The 26,098-nt window shown below is 48.3% G+C and overlaps 1 protein-coding gene across 1 annotated transcript in view; it reads left to right on the forward strand.

Moving 5' to 3' along the window:
* Positions 1 to 1,651: 1,651 nt before the first annotated feature.
* The window catches only part of Dpt (dermatopontin), a 269,201-nt gene continuing 244,754 nt past the window's right edge, over positions 1,652 to 26,098 (forward strand). Inside the window, exon 1 of the mRNA XM_077802359.1 lies at positions 1,652 to 1,734. Within this exon, the coding sequence (XP_077658485.1) occupies positions 1,690 to 1,734 (45 nt within the window). The 5' untranslated portion in view covers positions 1,652 to 1,689. The remainder of the gene's footprint in view (positions 1,735 to 26,098) is intronic.

Raw genomic sequence — 26,098 nt, forward strand, 5'->3', positions numbered from 1 at the left:
ACTTTGTCCAATCACAAGAGGCACTTCCTGTCTCCTTAGGACAGAGGCGCTTTAATCACAGGAACCATTGGCTTAACTGCATGTTCTCTAGAAACAAACACGGTGGCAAGACATTTTGATAAAGAAATGTTAAAGAATATTCTTAGTGACATTTTTTACTTTTATAACCTGCTGAGAAAGTGAAATATTCTAACAGCATCCTATCTGAAAACATTTATTTTTATCATTGTGTATTGTATGTTAAAATGAAATCATAAACATTTGCAAGACTTTTTCAAATAGTGTGAAGGACTTCCACAAGAGAAGACCCTTACCAAAAGTTTGGTTTAGGAGCTCAAAATTCAACCCTATTGAAGCAAGATCATAACCAAGGATATTAGGTGAAATCCAGAGGAAAGGCATCTGGTACAGAAACTTCTGGTGTGACCAAACCCAGCCTTGGACACACAGATGGCCGTTTGACTTTGGCGATGTCTCTACCTTGTCGGGCCATTAGAGTCAATTGGAGTTGGAAACTGCCATTTGGGTGGCATTTGATCTGTCTGTCTGTCTGTCTGTGGCAAGGCCCTCTCTTCTGCACCCATTCTCTTCCTCCTCTTCTTGGTCCAGGACCTAGAAGCCCCAGCCTCTAGGAGAGGCAGGCTGCCCGGGAGCCTCCTTCTTCCTGTTCCACACATCCCCAGGCTCTTGGTGTCTGTTTAATGAACATTAAACTTATATTTACTTTGCAAAGCATATTTATTAGTGTTCCGAGTACAGACACAGACGTGCCTAGTTAATCCAGTTGTGTAGGGGAAAAAAATTAAGGCTCTCACTAAATAGAAACAATAAGGGTGAGGCGTTGGGCTCCTGGTTGGGCAGCTCACAGGACATCTTTTTGACCTTGGAATGGGCATGCAAAGAGCCACGGACAGGCAGGGCAGTGCCTACCAGGACTAACCCGGGGAAGGGCAGGGAGGGTGGGAGCTTATTAGAACCATAGGTGTCTGGTCGAAATGTTCCCCACCAGAACCTCCTCATTACAGGAAAGAGGCAGGTTCCCTGAAGGGTGGCCAAGGAGCCTGGCCAACCAAGGACAAAGCCAATGCTAGACCCAGGCTTCTAACCCGGGGTATTCCATCATAACACACTGTCCCTTTCTTCCTCAGCTTCGGACACCGAGTGGGACAGAGGATCACGGCTTGCTCCTGACTTTTGGCTGACTTTGGACAACCCTCTCTGGGCACCAGTTTCACTTTTCAGATGGGACAGCACCTGCCTAAGGGGACCCTGCTCTGAACTCAAGCGGTCTGTCCAAAAGGACTGCTCAGAGGGGCGGTTTTCTCCAGAGCCACCTGCTTGCTGTGCTTCGCTCCTGGACGTGGATTTGCTTGTCTTCTGATCAGAGTTGTTAAAGGCAGCTTCACAGAACTTTCTGCAATTCTAGATATAAGGTGAATTCTCTAAGCATGTGAATTTTTTCTGTCCAAGCTGGTTCCAAAATGGTCTAGCAGGTGGCTGCGCCTGATAAACCGGGGAAGGAAAAACAGTATCCAGCTCCAGGGCTCTCTCATGGGGACTGAGATGAATAATTTGATCAGGATACCACAGAAGAATAACCATGGGAGTGTCTTCTGATGGAAGGACGTCTGAAAATGGAAATGGCGGGCTCTGGAGGACAGGAACACCAGGCAGAGGTCACCTTCTGGAATGCTGTACTTTCCTCGCAGCTGCCTCCGGGGCATGGTGTGCCGCGTAAGTCAACTTTACATTTCCACTGCACCAGATTTTCATTAGGGCCATGCAGTACATGGCCATCCCTACCCCAGATCATCTTCTCTACCCCACGTGAACCACGGTCCCAGTGATTTCTACCTCCTCTCATTATTGACCCACTTTAAAGATTATTTTGAAAGTTAATAACCTATGTCTTTTTAAAAGGCACACGTAATCCTCCTGCACCCAGAGATAGCTGCACTTGTCACCTGTTGTGTATCCCTGCCATGTGTCCTGGATGAGAGTAGGATCAGCATACATAACTACACTACTGCATAGCACTCAAGAGCTAGAGCCTATGTAATACCAATCATGCTGTTTTCTGCATATTTTCTACAACCTACTAATATGTTCTGAGTAGATTTCCATGTTGATCATTATTAGTTAACATTATTAAAGTGCCACCGAGGTACACACATACATACTCACCTCACTGATGTGCTATGTACAGACATTACATTGCCTTCCCGTTTTCCCTGTTACAAACGGCACTGAGTGAACGTCTCTAAATGCAGGTCTTGGGGGTGTGCCTTCTGGTGCTTTCCTGTGGTGAATTTCGGAAGCGGCCTTGCTGGGCCAGGAGGCTCCCCTCCTGTAAGGCTCTGGGTGCATGTCACCACACGGCCCAGAAGGCCAGTTCTGTGCAGAATCTGTGGGTGGCCGACTTTCTCCAGGTCCTAATAGCTGAGCATTGTCTACTTGACAGTTGATTGAGATACAATTAAAGAATCACAAAACTGACTTATTGTAATGAACGGTTCAGAGGTTTCTGCTACAGGTGTGCCACCGTCACCGCAGTCCAGCTTTAACACGTGCCATCTCCTGAATCCTCCCTCAGCATTACCTTTCCAGGTAATGAAATCGAATTGAATGAACTGAAATGGTCTGATTTTAAGTCCATCGGTACCGGTGGTGCGTACCAACACGAGTTGCTCCAGAACTTCTCCTCATGCCCTCCCAACAGTCCTTCCTCATTCCTGTCCCCAGGAGCAATTCTGCCACTGCAGGCTCTAGATGTCACATCAGTGGAGCAACGCCGTCTGTGCTTGGTATCTTTGAGCCTTATCCATGCTGTTCATATGAGGGAGTGTGTTTCTGTTTATTGCTGACATTTTGCATGAACACGAAGTAAGTATGTTTATCTCCTGTGATAACATCTGCATTGTTTCTGGATTTGGCTACTGTGAGTGAGGCTGCGGTGAGCATTCCTAAGCGAGGATTTCGTAGACCAGTATTTTTAGCTTTCTCAGATAAACAACTGGGAGTGGAATTGCTAGATCATAGGACAGATGTCCATTTTAACTGTTTACGAGGTTGTGAAGCTGTTTGCCAGAGTGGCTGGACTACTTTGCACACTGGTCAGAGGCCTGCTTATTCTACATTTTCTCCAGTACTTAATGTGGTGAATGTTTCTATTTTAGATATTTCTGTGGCTGTGTAGTGAGAGTTCCTCGTGGTTCACATTCTCTTCATAACAGCATTGCTTCTTCAATGACTTGATGACCAGAGAGACTGACTGCTTTTTATAAATGTTAATTATTAAATTTACCTAATTCACTTCATAAATGCGAATTTCCTTGAAAACCCATACATGAAATATTTTTAAAAGTTAAAAGAAAAAAGAAAAGAAAACTAGGTCTTAGGATCAATGTTTGTACATACCCAGGAGAGGCACAGTGTTTGATCCTCTTTTTTATTTTCATTTTCCTTTAACAAATGAGGGTAGGCAGGTGACAAGGTGCTCTTTGGTTATAGAATTAGTTATGCAACCAGGATGTAATTATGAAAGGACAAAATGACAACCAATTTAATTTGAAGATCTTTATTCACTTTAGGTGAGATTCTAGAATTAGGCACTCTTTATTGCTTGAAAGACAATGTTCCTATGGGTTGAGCCCATGATGTTGATTTTATAGACAAAAGTCTGGAAAAAGCAGAAACAAAGAACAAAAAGCAGATCAGCTGTTTCAAGGTCTCTCTCCTTGTAAGTCTGGGAAACAAAACAATAGAAAAATGACTGATTTGTGAGTATCTGGCTACTTGGGTGACCTTTCAGTGAAGAGTCACACAGAAGGGCCAGCTGGGACACTGGTGTTCCTCTCCTGGTTCTCCCAGGTCAGGCCACCCTGGGTTTTGGTCTGCTGATGGCAAACTTTGGCCTGAGTGAGCCCTCTGGATTTTAAGCCTGGTCTGTTGGGGCCTAATCCAGGAGCTTAGTCCAAACCAATGGTGCCTGTAATTTTCATTTAACGAATACAGTAGATGCTTAAAAATTCTATTGCATGAAGGAAAAAATGAATGAAGTCAGACTCAAGGTCTGGGGCTCTTTCTGATGTAACTTCCTTGCTGCTCCTCATGTTTGGTTCCCTTCTGCTCTGTCAGCAGCAGGGTTTCGGTAACACATTCCGCGTGGACAGAGGGCATTGAGTCTTGGTGGTTTGAGATCTTTAGAGAGTAACCTGGGTTGGGCCCTGGTATGGGAGGAAGTCAGAGCCCACACTGCAGACTTATCTTTTTTGTTTTTTGTTTTTCTATTGTTTATAGTTTGCCATATTTGTGCACGTGTGTGTGCCTGTGCACACATGTGCATGCTGTTGCTGTAAACTCCCTCCAAGCCCTTCTGGAAAGAGTCACAGAACAAACAAAACATCAGGCAGGAGGAATAAAAGGCCCACCCTGGCCCTACAGCAGGAATAATCTGCCTGGAGGGGAGATCCACCCATAGGGAACCAGGAGCTCCTGTAGGTGCAGCAGCAATTACAGCCCAGCTGCCACCCGGCCAGGACTTCAGGGAAGAGATCTGGGAGTGGACGCTAGGAGAGACTAAGATTGAAGTGACAAATATCGCAGAATACTAAGCCAATACGGATGGGCTAAAAGAACAAACAGGGGTTCGCAGGATTAAAATAGATGAATGAGAGGGAGATAAATACAGAGGAAGACAGGGCAGGAGCATGTTTGGAGCGGAGGAGGAGCACACACCAGGAGACAGCGCAGCTGGGATGGGGCGGAGGGTGCCAACTGCCGGGAGAGCAGGGCCCAGGCAGAGAACAGGGTGGAGCAGCCGTGTCGGAGAGGAGGAAGGTAACAAGCCAGGTGGTGGCCGAGCGTCTGCAGAGTTGGGGCCCCTGGAGTTTTTGACCAGGGGGCAGTAAGAGACAACACGTTGCCCTGAGGATGATGTCTGCCAGCAGTCTGGGATCCAGACTGGGACACCGTGGGATGGGCTCTGTGATGCTCCCACTGAAATCGTTTCTGTTTTCACCCATTTTTCTGTGAATTTTATCACCTTGTTAAGATAGTAATTGAGTTTTTCAAATATTTTTCTTCACATTAAATGCTTGTACCTCATTAGAACAATTTTATCCACAGTTTTGCCGCCTTTATCACATAATTTTGCAAAATTCAAACAACAGAAACAATCAAGCTGTTAATTTCAATTTGAAAGTGTTTCACTCTACACGTTAAGCTGGGCACACTGCTAGGACCAGCCCGGTGACAGAGCCACTGTGACAGAGCTGTTGGTGGGTCCAGTTTACCAAGCCCCCCCACAGACCCCATCTCAGGTGGCTCCCGAGCTCATGCCATAGATAAGAAAACGGATATTGACAAAGGCCAGTCATGTCCAAGTGCACGGAGATAGAAAAGTAAAGCCAGAATATTGCTTAAAAAGAAAAAAAAAAAAAAGCCCAGTTAAGGTTTGGGGGAAGTAGCTGAGTGGTAGAGAGAGTGTCTGGCAGGTACAAGGCCCTGGGTTTAATTCCCAGCACCAAAACAAACACAACTACCAAAACTGAAAAGAAAACATTGTTTGAAACTAAAGACCAATCCCGCAGGAAAGCACTGTTTAATTTTTAAATATTCACCCCCGGAGAATCTGAGGGCCACAGGGGAGTGAGCTGCCCTGGAGCTCGGTTCAAGTCCAACCTTTGTGCTCTGTGGCTCTTTTGCTGATAGTGGCTAAAATACCTCCGCCCCAGCTGCTCCTTCTCCCTGGCTCGCTGCAGATCACACCATGAATATGAGACCAGCAGCGCTGGGTGCCTGCCGCATGAGGCAGTGCAGGAGCACATTTCCTATAATGCCTCTGTGTGGCCTCTGCAGACCCCATGAGCCGGGCCTAGTATGACCACCGTCCCACCCTACCAAACAAACAAACAAACAAACCAACCAACAAACAAAACCCCATGCCCAGCAAGAGGCCCTGGACCTTGCCTGAGTCTGTGCAGCCAAGCGGGGGGCGCCAGGGCTCAGGCCAGCTCTGTCTTAGGTCCAGGCTCTTCCCGTGGAGAGCAAAGCCTGAGCCTCCTCTCTGCTCTTGTTTCCTGGCTTCCTGCAAAGGCCCTGGACGCCCAGGGACGGGAGTGTCCTGTTGTTCTTGAGCGTCTTGGTCTCTGCTGAGCTACAGCCCTGAGCAGCTTGGCCAGCAACCAGTCCTCTGGGAGAGCTGGGGTTTCACTCAGACTGTTCCTTGTGTTTTTTTGTCCCTTTCTCTTTGCCAATATAAGTGAATGCCAATAAAAAAAGATGATTGACTCATGACAGGCATGCCAACAGTTACTATAGGGAGATAGCCTCCATAATGACGCTCGGTACTTGTCACTCGGGATCTGAAAATCTTCAGACACAGTGCAGCCTGCAGGTCGCTGGGGCCTGTGGTCATCCCGGAAGAAGTTCAGGTGCCAGGGGAAGAAGGTAGAACAGAAGGGAAATTCTCAGAGTCTCCCAGAGGCTGTGAAGCAGGGTAGACCAGGAAGTTCTTGAGTTTGCCTTAGTAACAGGCAAAGAGATGCAGCTGAAAACTCTACCAAGTTCTGTCAGAGCCTGAGCCTGTGAGAGGTGGTGGAAAAGTGCTTCAATGCGTAGATGTGAGGGTGAGACTCGTTGACTGAAGTCAGAATAATCAAATAGCTATGCTGTCAACTCCTCCTGTGTAAGGGGAACGTAATACGAGTGACTGCTTTGTAGAATCTTCCCAATAATCTTGGGAGGATTATGAGATCATTCTAGAAAGACATTTAGGTAGCTAAATTCCAGTTGATGGAAGTCCAGCGAGAGCCAGTGTCTTGTAGCATACCTTGCTGCTACTGGGAGGACGCACAGCAACGAGGGGAGCCCTCCTGCTGTTATGGGGAAAAGTTATCAGTGAACTCCCACTCTGTGGTGGAGGGTGCATTGGTTTGATGGTGCTATGTATTATTGACACCATGGTAAAAGTGAAACATGTGGAAATTTAAGGAATTTGTTCAAGGTCAGTTGGGGAAACCATGATTTGAACTCAGGTTTTTCTGGAACTTTCAGGAGATTCTCTGTATTCACTGTATGGTAGCCTCCGCCTTGTGGCTCTCAGACATAGGAGTTAAGATGGCAGCTAACTCCTCAGCATAACTCCACCCTGCTGATACTCAGCTTTGCTAGAAAAGTGGAAAACTGACGTGCCTGACAAGGAGGGGTCTCTCTCAGGACGTAAGAGAAAAAGAAAGCAACTGGCTGACAAGGAGCAGAGAACCGTGAGCCTAGGAGAGGGGCAGAGTGGTGGGGAGAACTGGCATGAACTGGCAAGTGGATGCCCAAGCTGGAAGTGCCCGGCTGCTCCACTGCAGTCCATTTGAGCTGTGTTTGAAAGTGGGTCAGATCTTGCCAACTTTCCAGAGAAGATGGAGATTTAAATTTTTAAATAAAATCCTATTAAAAATTGTTTTGGAATGAAACCTTTCATCTTGAGATAATGTAGGTTCACATGCAGCTGTAAGAAGTAGTAGAGAGGCCCCTTGTGTGCTTATCCAGTGCCCCCGGTGGTAATTGTGATGTGATTTAGAATAGAAATACGCATCTGTTTTTTTGTCTCCATATCCTGACATAGCTCCTAAAAACTTGGACTCTCCAAAGTAATAAGTGTCTTTTCATATGCTAATGAGATGACTGATGGTTGGAACTTTCAGCCCCAACTCAATCTCTGGGATGGGGAGAAGGGCTGGAGTTGATATTTAAGTTGATCACTCCTGGGCAGATATTTAATTAATCATGACTTCATAGGGATCCTCTATGACACCCCAAAGGACACATGCAGAGATTCTGGGGTTGCTCAGCACGTGGAGAACCTGGGAGGATGGTGAGCCCAAGTGCACACAGAAGCTCCGTGGTGTTTCCTCCGAACCTTGCCTAGGCCTCCCCTGCATCTGGCTGTTCCTGAATTGTATGCTCTTAGAATAAATAGGAAAATGTAAGTAAAGTATTCCCCTGAGTTTTGTGAATCATTCCAGAAAGTAATAGAACCTGAGGGGAGGTTGGGGGACCCTCTGATTCATTAATTGGTGGGTTAGGAGCACAGGTGAAAATCGGGGGGCTGGAGGTTGGCATCTGAAGTGGAGGCAGTCTGTGGGACGGAGCCTTTAACCTGTGGGAGCTGATCTGCCCCCAGGCTGACAGGGTCAGAATCGACCGAGTCCCAGGACACCCAGCTGGTGTCTGAATTCCTGGTGTGTGTGGAAAACCCAAACCCGATTTTGGGGACCAGAAGTGAGCAGTTGAGGGTGGAGGAGGAAGGAGCAGTCAGTGTTTTGCCCTGTTATGACCAGGAGTGGTCAAGACAAAGAACACGTCCATCTCTACAAGGTGCCCTCAGGGTCCACACACTTTCTCTCCCACCCTCCACCTCTTCAGCTCTGGACAGCGGTTGGCCTTCTCTAGTTCTAGAACATCTGCCATTTCTGGAGTGGAAATACAACACGTGACTTGGGGGGACTGGCTTTGCTCATGGCATGGCTGTCAGGAGGTTCACCAGGTGGGTGCTGGCTAGAACCTTGGGGCGTGGATGTCCTGCGGCTTCATCACTCACCTGCTGAAGGACATCTGCCTCCTTTCCAGTTTGGAACCCTGATGAATAAACTGCTTTACACATTTTTATACCGTTTTCATGGGAATGTGTCTATTTTTCTGGGAACACAGTCGGTGGGTCACGTGGGAGTCGCACGCCTCCCTGGGTGTCTGTGGTCGCACTCCCACCAGCAGGGTGTGGGTGGCCCTGTCCCTTCACATCCTCACGGGTGTTGACTGGTCACACCTTTTACCTCAGCCATCCCTACACGCCCCGTGTGGTTTGAATTTGCATGTCCTAGTTGCTAGGGATCCACTAAGGAGGCCGAACCCCTTTGCCCGCATTTCCTTGTCACGTGCATATCCTCTTTGGTAAAATGTTTGTTCATGTCTTTCATCCATTTCCCAATTGGACGGTTTAGAATTTCAAGAGTTTTAAAAAACTATTTTAAAACAGTGTTTGGTTAGATATATGATCTGCAAACATTTTCTCCCACTCTGTAGCTTGTCTTTTCATCCTTTTAACAGGGTCTACAACAAAGGAAATTGAAAAAAAAATGATGGGGCTGGGATTGTAGCTCAGTGGTAGGGCGCTGCCTACATGGTGGGGTCCTGGGTTCCATCCTCAGCACATCGTAAAGTTACATAAATAAAACAAAGGTATCAACAAAATTTTATGAAGTCAGTTTTTCCTTTGTGTCTTTGTTATCAAGTCTAAGAACTTTTCACCAGATCCAAGTTCCTAAAGACTTTCTATGTGTTAATAGTTGTTTTAGTTTTGCATTGAAGCCTGATCCATGTGGAGTGTATTGGTGTGAAGGTGTAAGACCCAGACAGAGATTCATCTTTGTGCCAATGGATTTCTATTTGGTCTAGCATCATTTGCTGAAGAGCCTGTGTTTCGGCATTGAATTGCTTTCGCACCTTTATCAAGGACACATTTTGATGTGTTCGGGTGGCTCTATTTCTGTAATCTTCGTTCTGTTTCACTTATAAGTGTGTCCGTCCTTTGCCAGCTCTGTTTATTTAGGTTTTTTGATCGGCATTGTTCACTTTTCTGCATTCAGTTCTTGTATGTTTTATTCGTGTTACACATATTTCCTTTTTTCATTTTTACAATTGTAATGGTACCTTATTTTTAATTCAGTGTCCACATGTTCATTGCTAGTGTGCACAAACAGAATTGATTTTGTATGTTTACCTGAACTTACTTACAAGCCTAGGGTTTTTGTTGTTGTTGTTGTTGTTGTTGTTGTTGTAATTGTTATTCTTGCTTTTCAGGCTCAGGATTTTCTGATAACCATTGTCCTTTTCTAAAAGAGACAGTTGCTTTCCTTCTTTTCTGATCTGAGTGCCTTTTATTTCCCTTTCTTGCCTTATTGTACTGGATAGTACATCTGGTACTTCGGTGAATAAATGCCCTATTTCCAATCTGAGGGGAAGGCCTGCAACCCTTAGCTATTAGCTATTAGGCATAATATAGCTGATCTTTATCAAGTTGAGCAAGTTCCCCCTCTATTGCTATTTTTCTGAGAAGTTTTTAAAATCATGAGTGTTGAAATTTGTCAAGTAACTTTTGCATCAACTGGCTTAATCATGTGATTTTTAAATTTTTTTAGTCTATTAAAATATAGACTGCACTGATTAATTTTCAAATAATGAACCAGGCTTGCATCTCTGGAATAATCCAAACATGGTCATAGTTTATAATTCTTTTTCGTAGATTGCTAACTGTATTTGCTAATATTTTGTTAAGAATTTTTGCTTCTACATTTGAGGGACATTTGTGATTTTCTCTATTTTGTAATGGCTTTGTCTAGTTTTGGTGTCAAGATTATAGTTGCCTCCTAAAATGAATTGGGAAATATTTCATCCTTTCATTTTCTGGAAAAGACTGTGTAGAATAGATTTTAATTCTTCTTTAAATGTTTGAGTCCAGTGATACTATTTGGCTTGGATATTTCTTTTCTTCTTTTAATTACTAATTCATTTTCTTTAGAATTTTGTGGGAAAGAAACAGGCTGGTAGAATTATTCACCTCAAGCATTTAAAAAATTTTTTTAATTTTAAAAAATGTGCTTTAATTAGTTATACATGATAGCAGAATGCATTCTGGGGCCTTTTGTGTCAGAGAAATGGTGTCTCCAAGAGACAGCCCTGAGCCTCAGGGGCTGTGGAGCTGAATGAACTCTGCCCCCTGGAATTCAAGATTATGGATTGCTGACCCTTCGGTTCCCTTTGGTTTCCCATGCCCGTCCCATCACTAAAGTCCAGGGCAGAGGACTCAGTTCAGTCTCGCTGGTCCCAGGTAGAAAGGGATTTTGTTCCAAGATGGTGGGTCATACTCAGTGTCTTCCTCATATCTGCTTGGATGACTTGGAAGATGAGAGTTGGGACTTTTCACTGATGAGATTTATATGGAATTGAGACTTTGAATTATGCTGTAGTAGATTGAGACTTTGGGGATGGGGTGAGTGTATTCTGTGGAATAGAAATAACTCTCTTGGAGCAGATTGAGGCTTTTCTTCTCAGAATAATGGCCTCCCAATGAGTGGCCTCTCAAAGATGTCCACATTTGCACCTCTGGAACATGTGAATATATGTGAATATGCTTACAGATGTGATTTATGGTCACGAGATGGGAGACTATCCTGGCTTATGTCACAAGGGTGAGAGAGAGAGAGAGAGAGAGAGAGAGAGAGGGAAGGGCAGGACAGGACAGTCGGGCCAGAATGATGCAATGTCAGACCTGACTAGACTTTACTGACTTTGAAGATGGAAGGATTCACAAGCCAAGGAGTGTGGGTGGCCTCCAGAAGCTGGAGCAGGTGAGGACGTGAGTTCTCCACTAGGACCTCCATGAGGTAACACAGCCCTGACTCTCCTTGATTCTAACCCAGTGAGATCCCTTTCGGATATCTAACTTCTGCAGCTATAACAAAATAAATGTGGATTGTTTTAAGCTACTAAATTTGTGATACTATGTCACAGCCTTTTCCCATCTCCACCCCTGGTTCCTAGCAGTGTTGGGCAAGCCCCTCTCCTCTCTGGATTAGGGGCCCGCACGGCTATTACTGTGTCACAGGACAGGACACTGCCTGAGGACATGCAGTCTCTATCTGGCAGGTGCCCAGATTTGAAGCTCAGTCCTTTGAAAGTTCACTTACCTGTTCCCTCTGCCACCACCCAGCTCTTGCTGACGGGTGGGAGCCCCATTCTCTTGGATGTCACACAGAGGCGCGATGCTTTAGTGACCCAGCCTGCCCTTTGAACACTCTCTGGTGGATTTTGTGTGGAAGTTAACCCTGCGGGCCCAGAACTCGCTGCTGCTTTTTCAGGCTAAAGAACGTTGCTTCTGTAGCCTGAGCCCGCCACACGTTCCGGGCATCTGTGGTGTGAAGCAGAGTCAGAGGAGGAAGGGGTTTTGTGGCGTGAACTGCTCTGTGTCGGTTACCCGGGAATCTAGTGCCAGTTGGCGTTCCTCAGGGTGGAAGGCCCCTCAGCTGGGGGAAGCCGCCTGCCATGTAGAGGGAGGGCAGGATGCTGGGGACTTCCTGGGGAGCAGAGGAGGAGACATCAGAGGGAAGCCCCTGAGGCTGTGCCCCTTCTCCCCTCCCCATTCATCTGCCAGGGCTGCCATGACAAAAGGCCGCAGACGGGTGGCTTCAACAGCAGAAGTGCGCCATCTCACAGCATCGAGGCTGCAGGTCCAAGAGCAAGGTGTCTTCAGGTGGGGTTCTCCTCAGCGCTCTCTCCTTGGCCACCCTCCTTCTGTGTCCTCACATGGTCTGTCCTCTGTGCATGTGTGACCTTTGGTGTCCACATTTCCTCCTATAAGGACACATCCTCATGGGGCTACATTAGAACCCACCCTAACAACTTGTTTCAACTTACCTCTTCAAAGGCTTTGTCTCCAAATACAGTCAAGTTGGAGGCTCAGATGATAGGGTAAGGGAAGGCACCAAGGCTTTGGGTTTGCCCTGGAGTCAGAACTCCCATTCAGGCCCGCCCCTCTTCTCTTTTCTCATCCTGGCTGCAATCCCAGTACCCAGGAGGTTGAGGTCAGCTGATCGTGGAGGCCCTGGGGTAGGGGACTACAGTGCTGTGTGGATCAGGCATCCACACCCACTTGGCCCTGGCCAACCCGGGGACAGGCCGGTGACCCTGGCTTGCTACACCTCAGGCCTGCACCAGCATCCAAGGCTCTGCAGGCTACCTGCTCTCCAGCCTACCCCAGCCGCCTCTCTGTACTTGGGGACAAGGTCTTGGCTTCACCTTCGCCGAGGGGTCATGTGTTTTTTGAAAACTTGACCCCTACCCAACCACAAGTGACTCTTCATTGGTCTAGGCCAGTGGTGGTGCCTGCCCTTGCCTACTAATTATTTAATCACGGGAAGACTGTGCTGATTCTGGACAAAGAGGAGATATTCACTTTCTCTGCCTCTGCCTCTGAAGATGGTCAACAGCGGGTGGACTCTAATTCCAGCAGACCTGGGGACGGTGCGGATAGCTGCAGGACAGCTGAGCTAGATCCAGATGTTTCTGTCAGTGAGTCAACCACCCTGAAATCACTATGCCTCCAGACTTCAAATTATGCAAGACAATAAACCTCCTGATTGGTAAAGCCACTTTTATTTAGATCTTATATCATTTACTGTCCAAACCATCTCCTGTGGCCTTTGGAAAGTCAATGTTGGATGGAGACACCAAGTGAACGTTCCCTTCTCTCTCACTTTAATACAGTCCAACATGTTTGACTGGCTGTTCTGTCTGGTCTGTCTCCTGAAGAAGTGTCTTTGCTAGTGACCTTCAAAGACCTGGTCCTGATGGGAGCACTATTTCCTAAAGTAGAGCTGGTTTTGAAAAGAGAACACATTCAAGAGATTCCTAAGAAGGATTTTCTTCTGTTTCCATGGGAAACAAAACTCACTGTCCATAATTTTAATGACAGGGAAGAGCTTCAAGTCACGTGTTCACTAACTGCTCGGGACTTTTCCCACCCCCACAAACAGGATGCCAGAGTGTGACTCTCATTCTGCTAAGTTGAAATTGAGGTGGGGACCTAGGCAGAGACAGAGAATGCCCGGTGGTGGGAATGGGGGTGGGGGCGGGAGCTTGGTGCCCGGGTGCGGGGCCTGCTGACAGCACCCATCTGAACCAGGGCTGGGCTAAGGAGGGGTACCTTCACTCAAACTGACACAATTGAGCATCTGGTGTCTGCCAGACTCCGTGGGAGGTGCCTGAGAAAGAGGGAGCGTGGTCATAGCCCACAGGGAGCATGCAGTCTCCGCCCGCCCCAGCCTTCAGGACCCACCCACTCCTGTCCTCAGTCCTAAGCTCCTGCCCTGATGGTTCTGACTTCTCATTCCACTCCTAAATTGTGGTGTCGCTGGGTTGTAAATGTGCATGCCACCTGCTCCTACTCACATTTCATATGATTTCCTTATTATCAAAATTCAGAAACATAGTCGGTGTAAGGCTGTGAAGAGTTACTGAGCACCTACGATGAGCCAGATGGGGAGGGCTTTACTGAGGTGAATGAGATGCCCTGTACTTCCAGGAAACCACAGCTCACTGGGGCTAAATGATTTGCACACCCCAAGGCAGAGCAAGTGTCTAGGTGACAGGCAGCATCTGAAGGGTGCAGACAACACGTGCTGGGGGACTTCAGTGCAACCCAACACATATTTGCTGAGTGCATCGTGTGCTAATCAAACTCCCAAGGCAGGACTGAGGGAGCTCGATTCCTCCCCTTCTAGGAGCCCACTATTAAGTAAAAATGCTGTAGTCCTGTTAGTCATATCAGCTAGCGTTTACTGAACATTAAATATTATTACATACTTCCATGTGATTTCCATATAATAGCTCATTTAATAATTAATTCAACCCTGTGAGGCTTCGGGAGGTTGAGTAATGTTCAGAAGATCACAGGGTGAGTGTGACAAGTGAGAGATTAATGAGGAATCTAATCATCAATCTTACTTGTAATCGGTCTAGATAGGGAGCGCCTGGGATCTTTATGCCGAGGAGCCCTGGGAGTGAGTGGACTGGTAGTCCACCGCAGACAGCCGCATGGACTGTGGGGCCCATGGCGAGACGTTCCCGCAGGAAACCACAGAGCTCCAGAGACCTCTCTCCCAAGCGTGGTGCAGGGCCTGGCGCTACCGAAAACAGGGATCTCGGGAGAGAAAGCATGACAGGGCAGTAGCTTTCCTCTGTCCACATGTGCTGAGCCGAGCGAGGTTAATTGAGGACACCTGGAATGAGGATCCCATGGAAATTTACCCTTGAACTAGGTAGTAAATCTCTCTAATTATGCAATCTAATTAGAGCTATCAACACAGCCAAGGGTTGCAAGGAGGGCTGCTTAGCATCCTACCGTGGCTCAGCTCCTGCGGACCTGCAGCTTGGCTGATTGGGTGGTTTCTGATCTGTTTTATCATGTCTTCCCGAAGGCCAAGGGAGCTCTTCTTCTGGGCATTCCCAAGTCACCTTTTCACACTGACACAACCTGTTGTCAGTCCTACCTGGGGCGAGAGCATGACTTCCACTTGATGGGGTTTGCCATCTGTGCCCCACTAAGCTCTTGTCCTTCCTCTTGTGCTCTGTGGTTACTGGCAGGTATTTGTGGGATTGTGAGAAGGCTCTTTGACAAGGGGACCTCAGATGGAGCTCCGAGGCTTTGTGAAAACGGAGGACAGCACACCAGGCTCCCTTCCTGCCCTGCCTCTGCCATCTGACCCAGGGCAAGCCCTTCTGTCATTCTTCCATCAGCTTGTCTGTCACTAGGAGAGCCGGTGATCATGTCCCACCTTGCACATCCTGTGCCTCTGAGCAGCCTCCCAGTGCCAGGAGAGGGGTGTCATAGCCACTCAGCAGGGGACAGGCACATCCACACTTGCTCTGTGAAAGAGGTCAGTCTTCAGCTGGCCTCGGGTGGCTCCTTTCTTCCAAGTTGACAAAACTTTTCAAATTTGGAAAGCAGCCCATGGGATTTGCCTGATGGAGTATTGCGTAAATCAGATGATTCAAAACAAACATGCCACGAGGCACTTTGATTTCAGAAATGGAAACTCACCCGGCATTATTTCCCTCACTGAGGCTCCCACTTCTCCTTCACAGGGCCATGTGACCCTGGGCGAGGGAGACCAAGGGCCGAGGGGCGCACTCCATTGGCTGCCTGGCTGCTGACAGCCCTGCGCTCTGCTCTCCCTTGCAAACAGAGCCCTGATTGGCTTGAGTGCTGGTGGACACACTCTTTGGGGAAAGGTCCCTCCCGAGCTCCGTGGGGCAGACGAGTCTGGATTAGATGCTTCATTACAGAAAGTCATTCGTCTTGCCTGTATTTTGTCCTTAATTCTGTGCAGCAAGAAACGAGGGGAAGTCTCTGCTGGGGAATCTTTTGCAAGAGGTTCTCTTCGCTCTTCAAAAAGGATTTAAGGAGGAGTGTGCCCTCTTCTCCTGCCTCTCAGGCCACAGCGTGAGATCAAATGTCAACCAGCTGAGCCTAGCAGAGAGAAAATGGAAAGGACCTGGGTCCTTGGTGCCATTTTCTTTTGAGCAGACTTGGAACTTTTGGACTCTGGAAGCTGTTGTTCTGAGAGAAAATGATTTGTCCCTTGCTCAGGGCACCTCTGGTTGGGCTGTCTTATGAACACATGCCAACACTGGCCGAGGCTGCTCGTTGGCATCCCCACTTCCCTCCTGCCTGGAGAGGCTCTGGGAAAAGGGACCGAGGGCCAGGGCAGGCTCACAGTGCTTGTCTCTTACCAGAGCCTTTTGACCAGTTCTCTGAGCAGGTGGAGGAGAGAGAAAGCAACTCCCCTAACACAGGGGCAAAGCCTAAAGCTGCCAGCGAAAAAACTAGATTTCCTTGACTTCACATGCTTTTAACTTTGAGATTCATGTGACATTTTTATTTTTTTTTCCTAAAATATCTTGTTCTTAATGTGAAAATCATTTACCCACTTACTAGGTAAATTATCCAACTCCTCTTATCCTGCAAATTTTTAATTGAAAGTGATGCTGCACCTGCACCTGGCAGGACATATAGCAGGGCGTGAGGACCACAGGCCGAGCAGCAGTTTCCAGAAACAGTCTCTGGACAGAACTTGCAGACTGGTGGTGCCAGCCTCGAATTAGTCAGGGCAAGGGGAAGAATGCTGGGTGGAGGCAGCAACCTCCCCCACCTCGGTCCTCTGGCTGGAAACTCCAGGGGGGCAGTGCTGACAGACGCCCGCACACCCGGCAGATAAGGTCTGAACAGGTGAATCCCCAGACTGCACAGGTAACTCCAGAAAGGGTTGCATCATCACGTGGGGAGCTCAGGTGACTGGCTGCAGCCGTCCACTCCATACTAAGGGCATCATCTCACTTCCACCGAGCTCACGAACCTGGTCAGGTGGTGTTTTCAGTGAGATGTGGAAGGGAAATTTCCTGACATTATTTTGAGTACGTTCCTCTTACAGTGCCCCCAACCACTATTTTTTGGTGAAGTGTAAATTCTCCTTCTGTGAAAACTCCCTAGAAAATAAGCTCAGGAAAGCCAGGGACTTTTCCTGCCATGTTCTCTGCTCAGTCCCCACAACTTAAGCCACCTCTGGCGCACAGCACTTGCTCTGTAAGTGTGTTTTGAATGACTGACTTTCGATCGGGGAGTCCTTGAAGGTCACATTGCATGGGGGAGGGGAGAGTACTGTGAAGGCAGCTAGAGTCTAAAAAGGGTTCAGACAGGATGGAGAGGAAAAGATGGAGATGGTGGTGGAGACATGGGAGGGGAGTCAGAAGCATCTGAGGACTGTGACCCTGGAGAAGGCCAGTGGACCTCCTGGGGCCCACCTCAAGAATTGTTCTCATTCTCAGGAGCCACAGGAGGGACCCAGCTCATTGTTATCAGTGCCAGAATCTCTGTGGACCTGGCTCCGGGGTCTGGAGGCTCCTGGGTCTGGAGGAGGAAATGCTCTGTAGACCCTCCTCTCCTCACCCCTGGCCCCTGGCGGGGCTGGGAGGAGTGAATCCATGGGTGGCTGGTGGGAGAAGCGCTGAGCTGTCCCAGCCTGAGAGAGCCAAGCTGGCACAGGGGAGGCGAAGGGACTGGCCGGAGGCCTTTCACAGGCCTTCTGTGTGAAGGAGGGGCCGAGAAGTGGCTGTAGGGCCAGCCTCCCGCTGCCTGGTTGTCCAGCGGGCCTCACTTCCTCTGCCCCCTTGCTGTCAGCCACAGTGGACACTTCTACCTCTGGGTTTAAGAGCCTCTTGAGTTCTCGGGTTCCACTCCCCTTGCTCCCTCAGATACCCTGCCTCTCAATCCGAGTAGCCACGAGGGGGACGCATCAAGTCAAAGGTCCCTCAGCCACTGACCCCGGCTGAGACGGTCTCAGTGGGGGGTGGCGGCTGTGCCCACAGTCCCTGGGGTCAGCCTTTCCTAGCTCTCTAACCCTGGACAATTCACTCACACTGTGGACTCTGACGTCCCGCATACCAGAGGTCGGTGTAGAGCCTCCCTGGGTTCTAGGGGTTAGTAGCTGTGTACATAAAGCAGGACACGGAGCGGGCATGTAGCACGTGATGGTAAATGTCCACTCTTACTGTTCTTGCCTCTCCTTTCGTTCTTTGTGTCTTTTGCCTAAAGTGGTGAATACTTTCACCTTGGCGGGAATGGTAGGAGGCAGAGACATTTCTCTGTTATTTAAATCATTTGATAAATTTTCAAAAAATGGGAATTCCCACTACCTTTGGGGTGCAGGCACGTCACAATACTATGGTGTTTTTTAAAGCATTTAAAAACATTTTTTGGCACTCTTCCAAAATAAGGAAGCGTCTAATTAATTCTCCCCTTGACGAGCTCCACCGGGGGATGCAGTCACAGTTGCCAGCGCTCTCCCTGACCCCCTTGTGCCTTCAGTCTTGAGCTGCCATATTAGAAATCCAGAGACCTGAAGGACTGTGTGGGGTGGCAGTGGGGGACAGGCTGTTAGGCCCCATAGTGGGTGGGTACAGGGACACGCCCAGGGAACCCTGGCTGCTCCAGCCCCTGCTCCACCTGTCTGTGTTCCTGGCCCAGCTACCAACGTGGGAATGAAGGATCCTTGAAACTGACCCAGCCCTGACCACCGTGTGACTGCCATCCCACAAGAGGCCCCAGATCAGAGTCGCCCAGCTCAGCTGCTCTCAAATCCCTCGTCCCCAAGACCCACGAGAGCTAATGGACAACAATTGCTGTTATAAGCCGCTAAATTTTGGGCTGATTTGCTGAGCACTGATAGGCGACAAATACACACGTTTCAGCTGACCCATGACAGGTACGGGCGTCTCGGTTTACAAATGAGAAACTAGGCTTTGGAAAATTGAAACACATGGACGACGTGACGAAGAAGATGCAGAGCTGGGACACAGGGTGACTCCTGCGTCTGTGCTCCACCCACAGCCCCATTGGATACTGGACGAGGTGGAGAACAAGTGAGCAAACGTGCATTTTTCTGTATTTGTCCCCAAGCCTGTCGGTGTTCTAGAACTGAACACAGGATCACTTTGTGTTTGGAAGAACACCACCTGCTCAGAGTCCCCTAGCTAACTGCCACAAACAGGCCTGAGGCTGGGCGTGGTGGTGCCCACCTGCAATCCCAGTGATTTGGGAGGCTGAGGCAGGAGGATCACAAGTTGGAGGCCAGCCTCAGCAACTTAGTGAGACCTTGTGTCAAAAACGCGGCAGCTCCAGGCAGCACTTCTTGTTGGAGCGCAGTTGGCAGGCCAGAGGCCCCGGCTGCCCTGGGGAGTCAGGAGAAGGCTGTGCAGTCCCCAGCTCAGGCAGGCCAGGAAGAGCCGTCTGGCGCGTGGTGAAGAATGGCAGAGGAAGAGAGAGCAAGCAAGGCCGGGAGTGGGGGAACTGCTGAGAGGGAAACGAGGAGTGCAGCCCGTTGACTGAAGTTCCAAAGAACGAGGAGCAAGTCTTCCGGAAGAAGATGGATGTGTGCTGCTTAGAGACCAACAACCGGGCTCTTTTGGAGGTGACTGGCCTGGGAACAGCCCCAGCTGAGGAAGGCAGCACAGTCCACATTAAAACTGCCGTCTTGACCTGGGAGTGGAGGTACTTGTAAAATGCAGAAACCAATGTTCCAGAGAATTCATTGCCCTTCACAGCTGTCAGGCACCCATGGTATGGGGTGTCAGGGGTCAGTTCACTGCTGAGCATCTGAATATACATAAAATGTTTCATGCCCCGGAGGAGTGTGAGGTCTGGAAGGTACTAACTCGTTTTGGAGACCTGTCTGGAGCCAGGTCCAATGTTGGGTGACTTACTTAAATCATCTCATTTAATCTTGACACCAATACTATAAAATAGGCATTATTATCTTTACCAAAAACAGAGTAGAGAAATTAAATAACCTGCTTGAAGTTATGTATGGCCAGCAATTGCTTACAGTTTAACCCAGGTGAATCCAATTCCAAAGCTCCTAGTTGGTCCTCGGTAGACCCGTCTCTCAGTCTTACAGGGTCATAATTATATTTCTGTGTGCAGGCTGAATGGAACTGTGTACAGGGAGCTTGGAGTTTGCAGAGGAGGAAGGTCCAGGGAGGGGATGTGATTTCACAGAAGTTATTCCATGTGGGCCGTGGAGGACGAGGAGGAGTGCGGTGGTTGGAGAAGGGCTGTGTAGTCAGGGAGCTGCTGGAGGGATGGGAAAGGGGGCCTGGAAGGATGCACCAGGGCACCCTGTGGGCCTTGGCGAGCACTGGGGTTTTTAAGCAGGGAGGCCACCTGGGCACATTTGCCTTGGGAGAGGCCGTCCTAGCAGCTCTGTGGGGCACTGCCAGGTGCAGGGAGCTGGGACGGTTTCCCTGCCATCTCATGCTGAGATGACAAGCACCATCTCTTTTTCTTTGCTTGCAAACCCTCACCTCCTCCTGGGGGCCCAAGTTAGTGAGCGCCCCACCATGCCCCCACCAATCAAGCCAGGAGCCTTGGCTGGCCGGGGTGTGGTGGTGCTGGGCCGGAGTGAGCTTCCAGGGCCCTCGACTGACTTCGGTGTTTCCAGTTATGCCCCTGAGGCTTGTGCTGCACTCCTGGCTGTGCCGCCTCCTCTGGAGCTCTTTCTAATCGGGCTTTTGCACCAATTCTGCCCCTGGGCTCCCTGTATTAGCTTTGTGCTGCTCTCCCAGCCTCTACCCTGGCTTGGACATTTTGCAGTAAGAACAATTCCTCCACAACAGAAGTCAGCCCCTCATCCTCTGCCTTTGCCATGAGACCCCCACACCATCTTTAGCGGCTGCCCCGCCCCCAGCAGCCCGCCCCCTGGGTTTGCAGAGGCAGGGGCCACGCACTTCTGTGTAACCATAAGAAGCTGGCCTCGTGGTTACATGACTTGTCTATTGATAGTGACCATTTCTGACACCTCCTCTGTGCTGGGCACTGTAATGTGGCCGGTGCTTCCTACAGACCCATGAAACAGGTATTGTTCTTTGGGGGGCCCTGGGCTGGGAGAGCTTCTGTAGCTGGTCTCAGGCACTCTGCCTGCACCAGGTAGTGCCAGCTGGGCTCACCCCGTCTTTGCCTGCTGCTCCCCCAGAGGTGGGCTCTGTGAGGGGAGGTGCTGTGACCTCAAGCTCTTCTTAAACCTCTTGGTGCTAATCTTTCCTTAGAAAGTTCTTTACTAATAAATATGACACAGTTCCCGCATCAGTGCAAGCATGGTCTTTGCGGCCCGGGTTCAATCCTCAGCACCACATACAAACAAAGATGTTGTGTCTGCCGAAAACTAAAAAAATAAATATTAAAAAAATTCTCTCTCTCTCTCTCTCTCTCTCTCTCTCTCTCTTAAAAAAAAAAATCAAGTAAGTCTGAAAAGTGGTACCTTTCCCCAAGACGTCATTCACTTGAACAATTAGCCTCCTCATAAAAACAACCTGTGAACAAAGAAAATAGATTAAAAAAATTCATTTGCCGAGTGTTCACTGTCTGTGAACACAGTGCTTTGTGCTTAGTTTCTACTTTGTATGGTTTACTTCCAGGTAATTTTTGAGCCCAGGTCCTTGAGAAACTTATCTCTAAGAAAGAAAGCAGAACTGATCCGGACTGAACCTGATCTGCTGGGCCAGCCCTCTCCGGTTCAGCCCAACATTCCTAATTTGTCAGATTCAATGAAACGACATCGTGTTCCTCAGCCAAAGCCAGAGGTGGGAACCTGAGACCTGGGGCTCTCTCCCCAAGGCTGCTTTGTGTTCTCATGGGGAATGTCCCTCTTCACTGTCAAGCTGGGGCGTGTGTGTGTGTGTGTGTGTGTGTGTGTGTGTGTGAGAGAGAGAGAGAGAGAGAGAGAGAGAGAGAGAGAGAGAGAGAGAGAGAGAGAGAGAGAGCGCGCTCTGGGCACCTCCCTCCCCCGCTGGACACTAGAGGGCAGGGGTGCAGGGTCCCAAACAGGGGTCTTTCCACTACACAGTGTCAGTCCCCAGTGGGTGGGGACGTCATCTGGAGGTCCTTCCTCTTCTCAGCCCAGCCGAACAATTCCACTTTTCATCTGACACAGGTCTGATCTCCTTTTCTCTCAGAAGCCACCGTTGGCTGCCTCTGCCCATAAGGAGTTTCTGATCCTAGACGGGAAATTACCATTGCACACAGATGTCGATCTTGGGCACTGTTTCCTGTCTAGCTCCCTCTTTCCTTTAAAGGCTGCATCACATCTCATAATATTATTATTATTTATTCTTTTAGTTGTCAATGGGCCTTTGTTTTATTCATTTGTATGTGGTGCTGAGAATTGAACCCAGTGCCTCACACATGGTAGGCAAGCACTCTGCCACTGAGCCCCAACCCAGCCCCAAGAGCTCATTATTGATGCAGCACAATTTGCTTAGCTCCCAACGGGCAGACTTTTATGTTGGCATTACATTTGGTATTATAAACAACATTGGAGAGAATATTAGGGTCTTTTTATCTTGACATATTTGTCCACAAAGACATGTAGGGTAAGTGCCTACCATTAATGCTCTAGGGTAAAAGGCATTACACAGACCTGTTTTTCATAGCTATTACCAATTGAATGGGAGTGGTTTCCTGAACATCCTCACCAACACTGGGTATAGTAAGTATTTAGAGTTCACTTGGCGTACGTGTGTCAGACTGGGTTAGCACACAGCTGGTGAGGTACTTAACACCTGTAGCACACCTTCTGAAGAGAGCATGTTCACCTCCCCCACTCCTGCCTAGAACAACCCTCTCTGAGATGGTGTTCAGCAGTGGGCCCTCTGGGAGGGGACTTGACCATCAGGGGAGGCCTCAGGACTACACAGGGCCCTTATTAAAGGACCCAGAGAGTTCTGAGCCTTAATCTTATGCTTTCCAGTCTCCAAAACTGAGAATAAATTTATGCTGTTCATAAACCATCCAGGCTGCAAAATTCTGTTATAGCAGCTTGGCTAAGACAGTACCTTTTTCTCCAGAGAGAGGACTTTTTCCCCCACATATTTTTATGGGTTCTTTATAGTTGCACATAATGGGGGATTTGTTGTTATAGATTTGTGCATGTTCACAATTTTAGGACAATGAATTTTGGCCAACGTCCTTCCATTTTCTTGCCCCTAAATCGAGGACTTTCTAAATGCTGTGATATTGAACAAAAGTCATTTGAGTCCCAGTTTTCTGATCTGGAGAACGGGGCTGAGACCACCTCCCTCACCAAGGTGTTGTAAGGGTTAAACAGTGCAGTGTAAATGAAGAGCCCAGCCCAGTGTTTGACGATGCCCAGCGGTTGGCAGGAACTTCTCTTTGTGTTCCCTGCACACAGTGGCAACCAAGTGAGGAAACTCAGTGCGCTACCATGGCGCCCAACATCTGCGAACACGGGCCGCACCCAGTACTTTCAGAGTGGGTCCATTTAATGCCACCACCACCCCGCAGTGGTGCTGTGACTCTCCCTACTTCCTGCCAACTTCAAGTTCATGCTAGTTAGCCGTGGCTTCTGGAACCCAGAACTGGGATCCTGAGTGCTCCGCCTCCTGCAGGTCAGTTGCCCGCCTCTGGTTTGCCCCGTGCTTCCTGCAGAGTGGCCTGGTGCCCAGGCTGGTCTGGCCTCCTCAGCGGAGTTCCCCGCCTCCCCTGGGCATGCTAGGACACTCATGAGCACCACCTGTCGTTAATTACACAGTGATTAACAAGGACAGTAGAGGAAAACAACAAGATGTTTACTTCAACAAGGTTAAAACACTTGTAATTCCTTATTTCATTTATCCAAAGATTGGTTTGGTATGAACTGGATATTGTAGGAAGCTCTAGCTCTAAAATCAAGCCCTGCGTGGATCTCCAGCAGCCAAAATTTTGCATCAGACATGCGTCAGCGTGCCTTTAACAAGCCAAGAGCTTGGGTGTTTGCAAGTGAGTATGTAAAAGGGCGTTTTAAATAAGTATAAATATTCATAGTTTGTCTTCACTTTTTATAGCTTCTGTGTAGATGTTAGCAGGGAGAACTGTAGAAAGAATTGTGAACTCTAATTTTGAAATAGAGAATAACCCCCAGAGCCCAAAGGACAGGTCATTTTGTCTTAAACACAAACGCCTAATTTGTGCTAAGACACAGGTGATGGATGGTGCTGACCTTGTTCTCATTTCACAAATGGACATCAAGGCTGCAAGCACCTGGTGTGGGTTTACATTAGGACAGAGACAGATCTGTGGGGCACGTGCCGGGGCTTTCAGAAGGGGCTCTGCTCTGTGCGTTAAACAAATATCACACTGTCACACAGGAAAAACTGAAAGGATACACAGCACAGTATTAACTCCATGTGGTGGGGTTAGAGGACACTTTTACATTTAAAAGACACCTTGCTGAATTGCCTGGAACATTTAAAAGAGAATTGATTTTTAAAACTACGCAGGGAAATGAAAACACCGTTTACTACTGACACGGTCCTGGCCCCAGTGTCAGTGCCCTTGGCTGGACTCCCTCCCCAGCTGACCTCAGTGGACATGGTTTTCCTCTCACTCCAGTCAGAGGTGAGGGCTCGGGCTGCTGCATCACCCCAGGCGGGCAGTGTCACTGGGTGGTAAGAGAGCACTTCTGCCCCCTGACCTTGGCCTGCCCCCTGGGGTCAGCACATCACCCCAGAGTTCCAGAGCCCTGGCTGCCTGTCCTGGGGTCCTGGGAAAGCAGGCTTGAGAACTGGATGTCCGGCTTCTGGCCAAGCTCTGCCTCTTGGGCGGCTCATTCAGCTAGTTGGAGCCAGTTTCCTTATCTATGGAGTGCAGGTACTAGTATTATCATTTTTGGGTTTGTTTAAATATTGGAGATAATATATAGAGAGTGTTGACCAAAGCACTTGGCCTTTGCTCACCCAACAGCCGTTCATTGGCCACCTATTTATTTGCCAAGCACTCCTTTGGCCTTATAGAGTAAATGTGCTTTTTTAAAAAAGAGGAACATCTGTTTTATTTTATGTATTTTCAAGCAGTACAGTACCATGCACCAGGGTTTAAACGAGTCATCTCTGCCCTCCAACAAACAGGCGGAGTGAGCAGTCACCTGTGGCCATTGCAGCTAGCTTTGCCATTATTCATAGTCTAAGTTGTGTTTTGGGGGGTTTTGCTTTTTTTTTTTTAAAAGCAAACAAGATGAAAAGAACAAGCTTAAAAAAAAGCCCCATGATACCTCTTCCATTTTATAAAAAAGATATTTTCAGGGGCTGGGGCTGGGACTCAGTGGCAGAGTGCTTGCCTGGCATGCGTGAGGTGCTGGGTTCAATCCTCAGCACCACACAAAAAAATAAAAAACAAATAAAATAAAGGCATTCTGTCCATCTACTACTACAAAAAAAATATTGAAAGATATTTTCATTATTCATATATCAAGATTCTAATTTAGGTTTATGAAAATGTCCATAGTTTCTAAGACTTACGCTCTTATTATTAAATGTTGTGAAAATAAGGAAACAACATTGAAACACATTTTTAAGAGAGTTAGAACTGATGCCATTCCTATGTAACAGCGGAAGTTCTCACAGAGCTAATAGTGTCGAGAGTTATTGAACCCTTTTGCATGCCAGGTGCTGTTCTAAAATGTACGATGATTTAAATTTTCACAAAAGGGAGATGAGATTGAGGCACAGAGAGGTCAGGTAGCCGGGTCACAGGTAAAGTGGCAGAGCTGGGATTGAACCCAGGAAGCTGGCTCCAAGCGACAGCCCATGGTGTGCTGGTCTGTCCATGCACATTTTACTTGGTTAGCCTCACTTTTGAACAAATGGATTTATGAACAGCTTTTTGAAATCTGTCCTGCTCAGTAGTGGAGAAGGTCCTGCCTAGACACTAAGTGCCAAAGGAGAAGTTGGGTGGCCAGAGCTGTCCACGAAACACCACTGATTTCTTTGTCATGCTGTCCTCATACCCAGAGAATCCGAGGAAGAGGAGCTCTCATTGGATATCTGTCCTGTAACTCCCTTTTAGAAGTTTGTGTGGAGCATCCGGATACGGTGGCACAAGCCTGGACTCCCGGCCACTTGGGTGGCTGAGGTAGGACAATCACAACTTTGAGGCCCACCTGGA

This window comes from Urocitellus parryii, chromosome 9, assembly GCF_045843805.1.
Source record: "Urocitellus parryii isolate mUroPar1 chromosome 9, mUroPar1.hap1, whole genome shotgun sequence".
Lineage (NCBI taxonomy): Eukaryota > Metazoa > Chordata > Mammalia > Rodentia > Sciuridae > Urocitellus > Urocitellus parryii.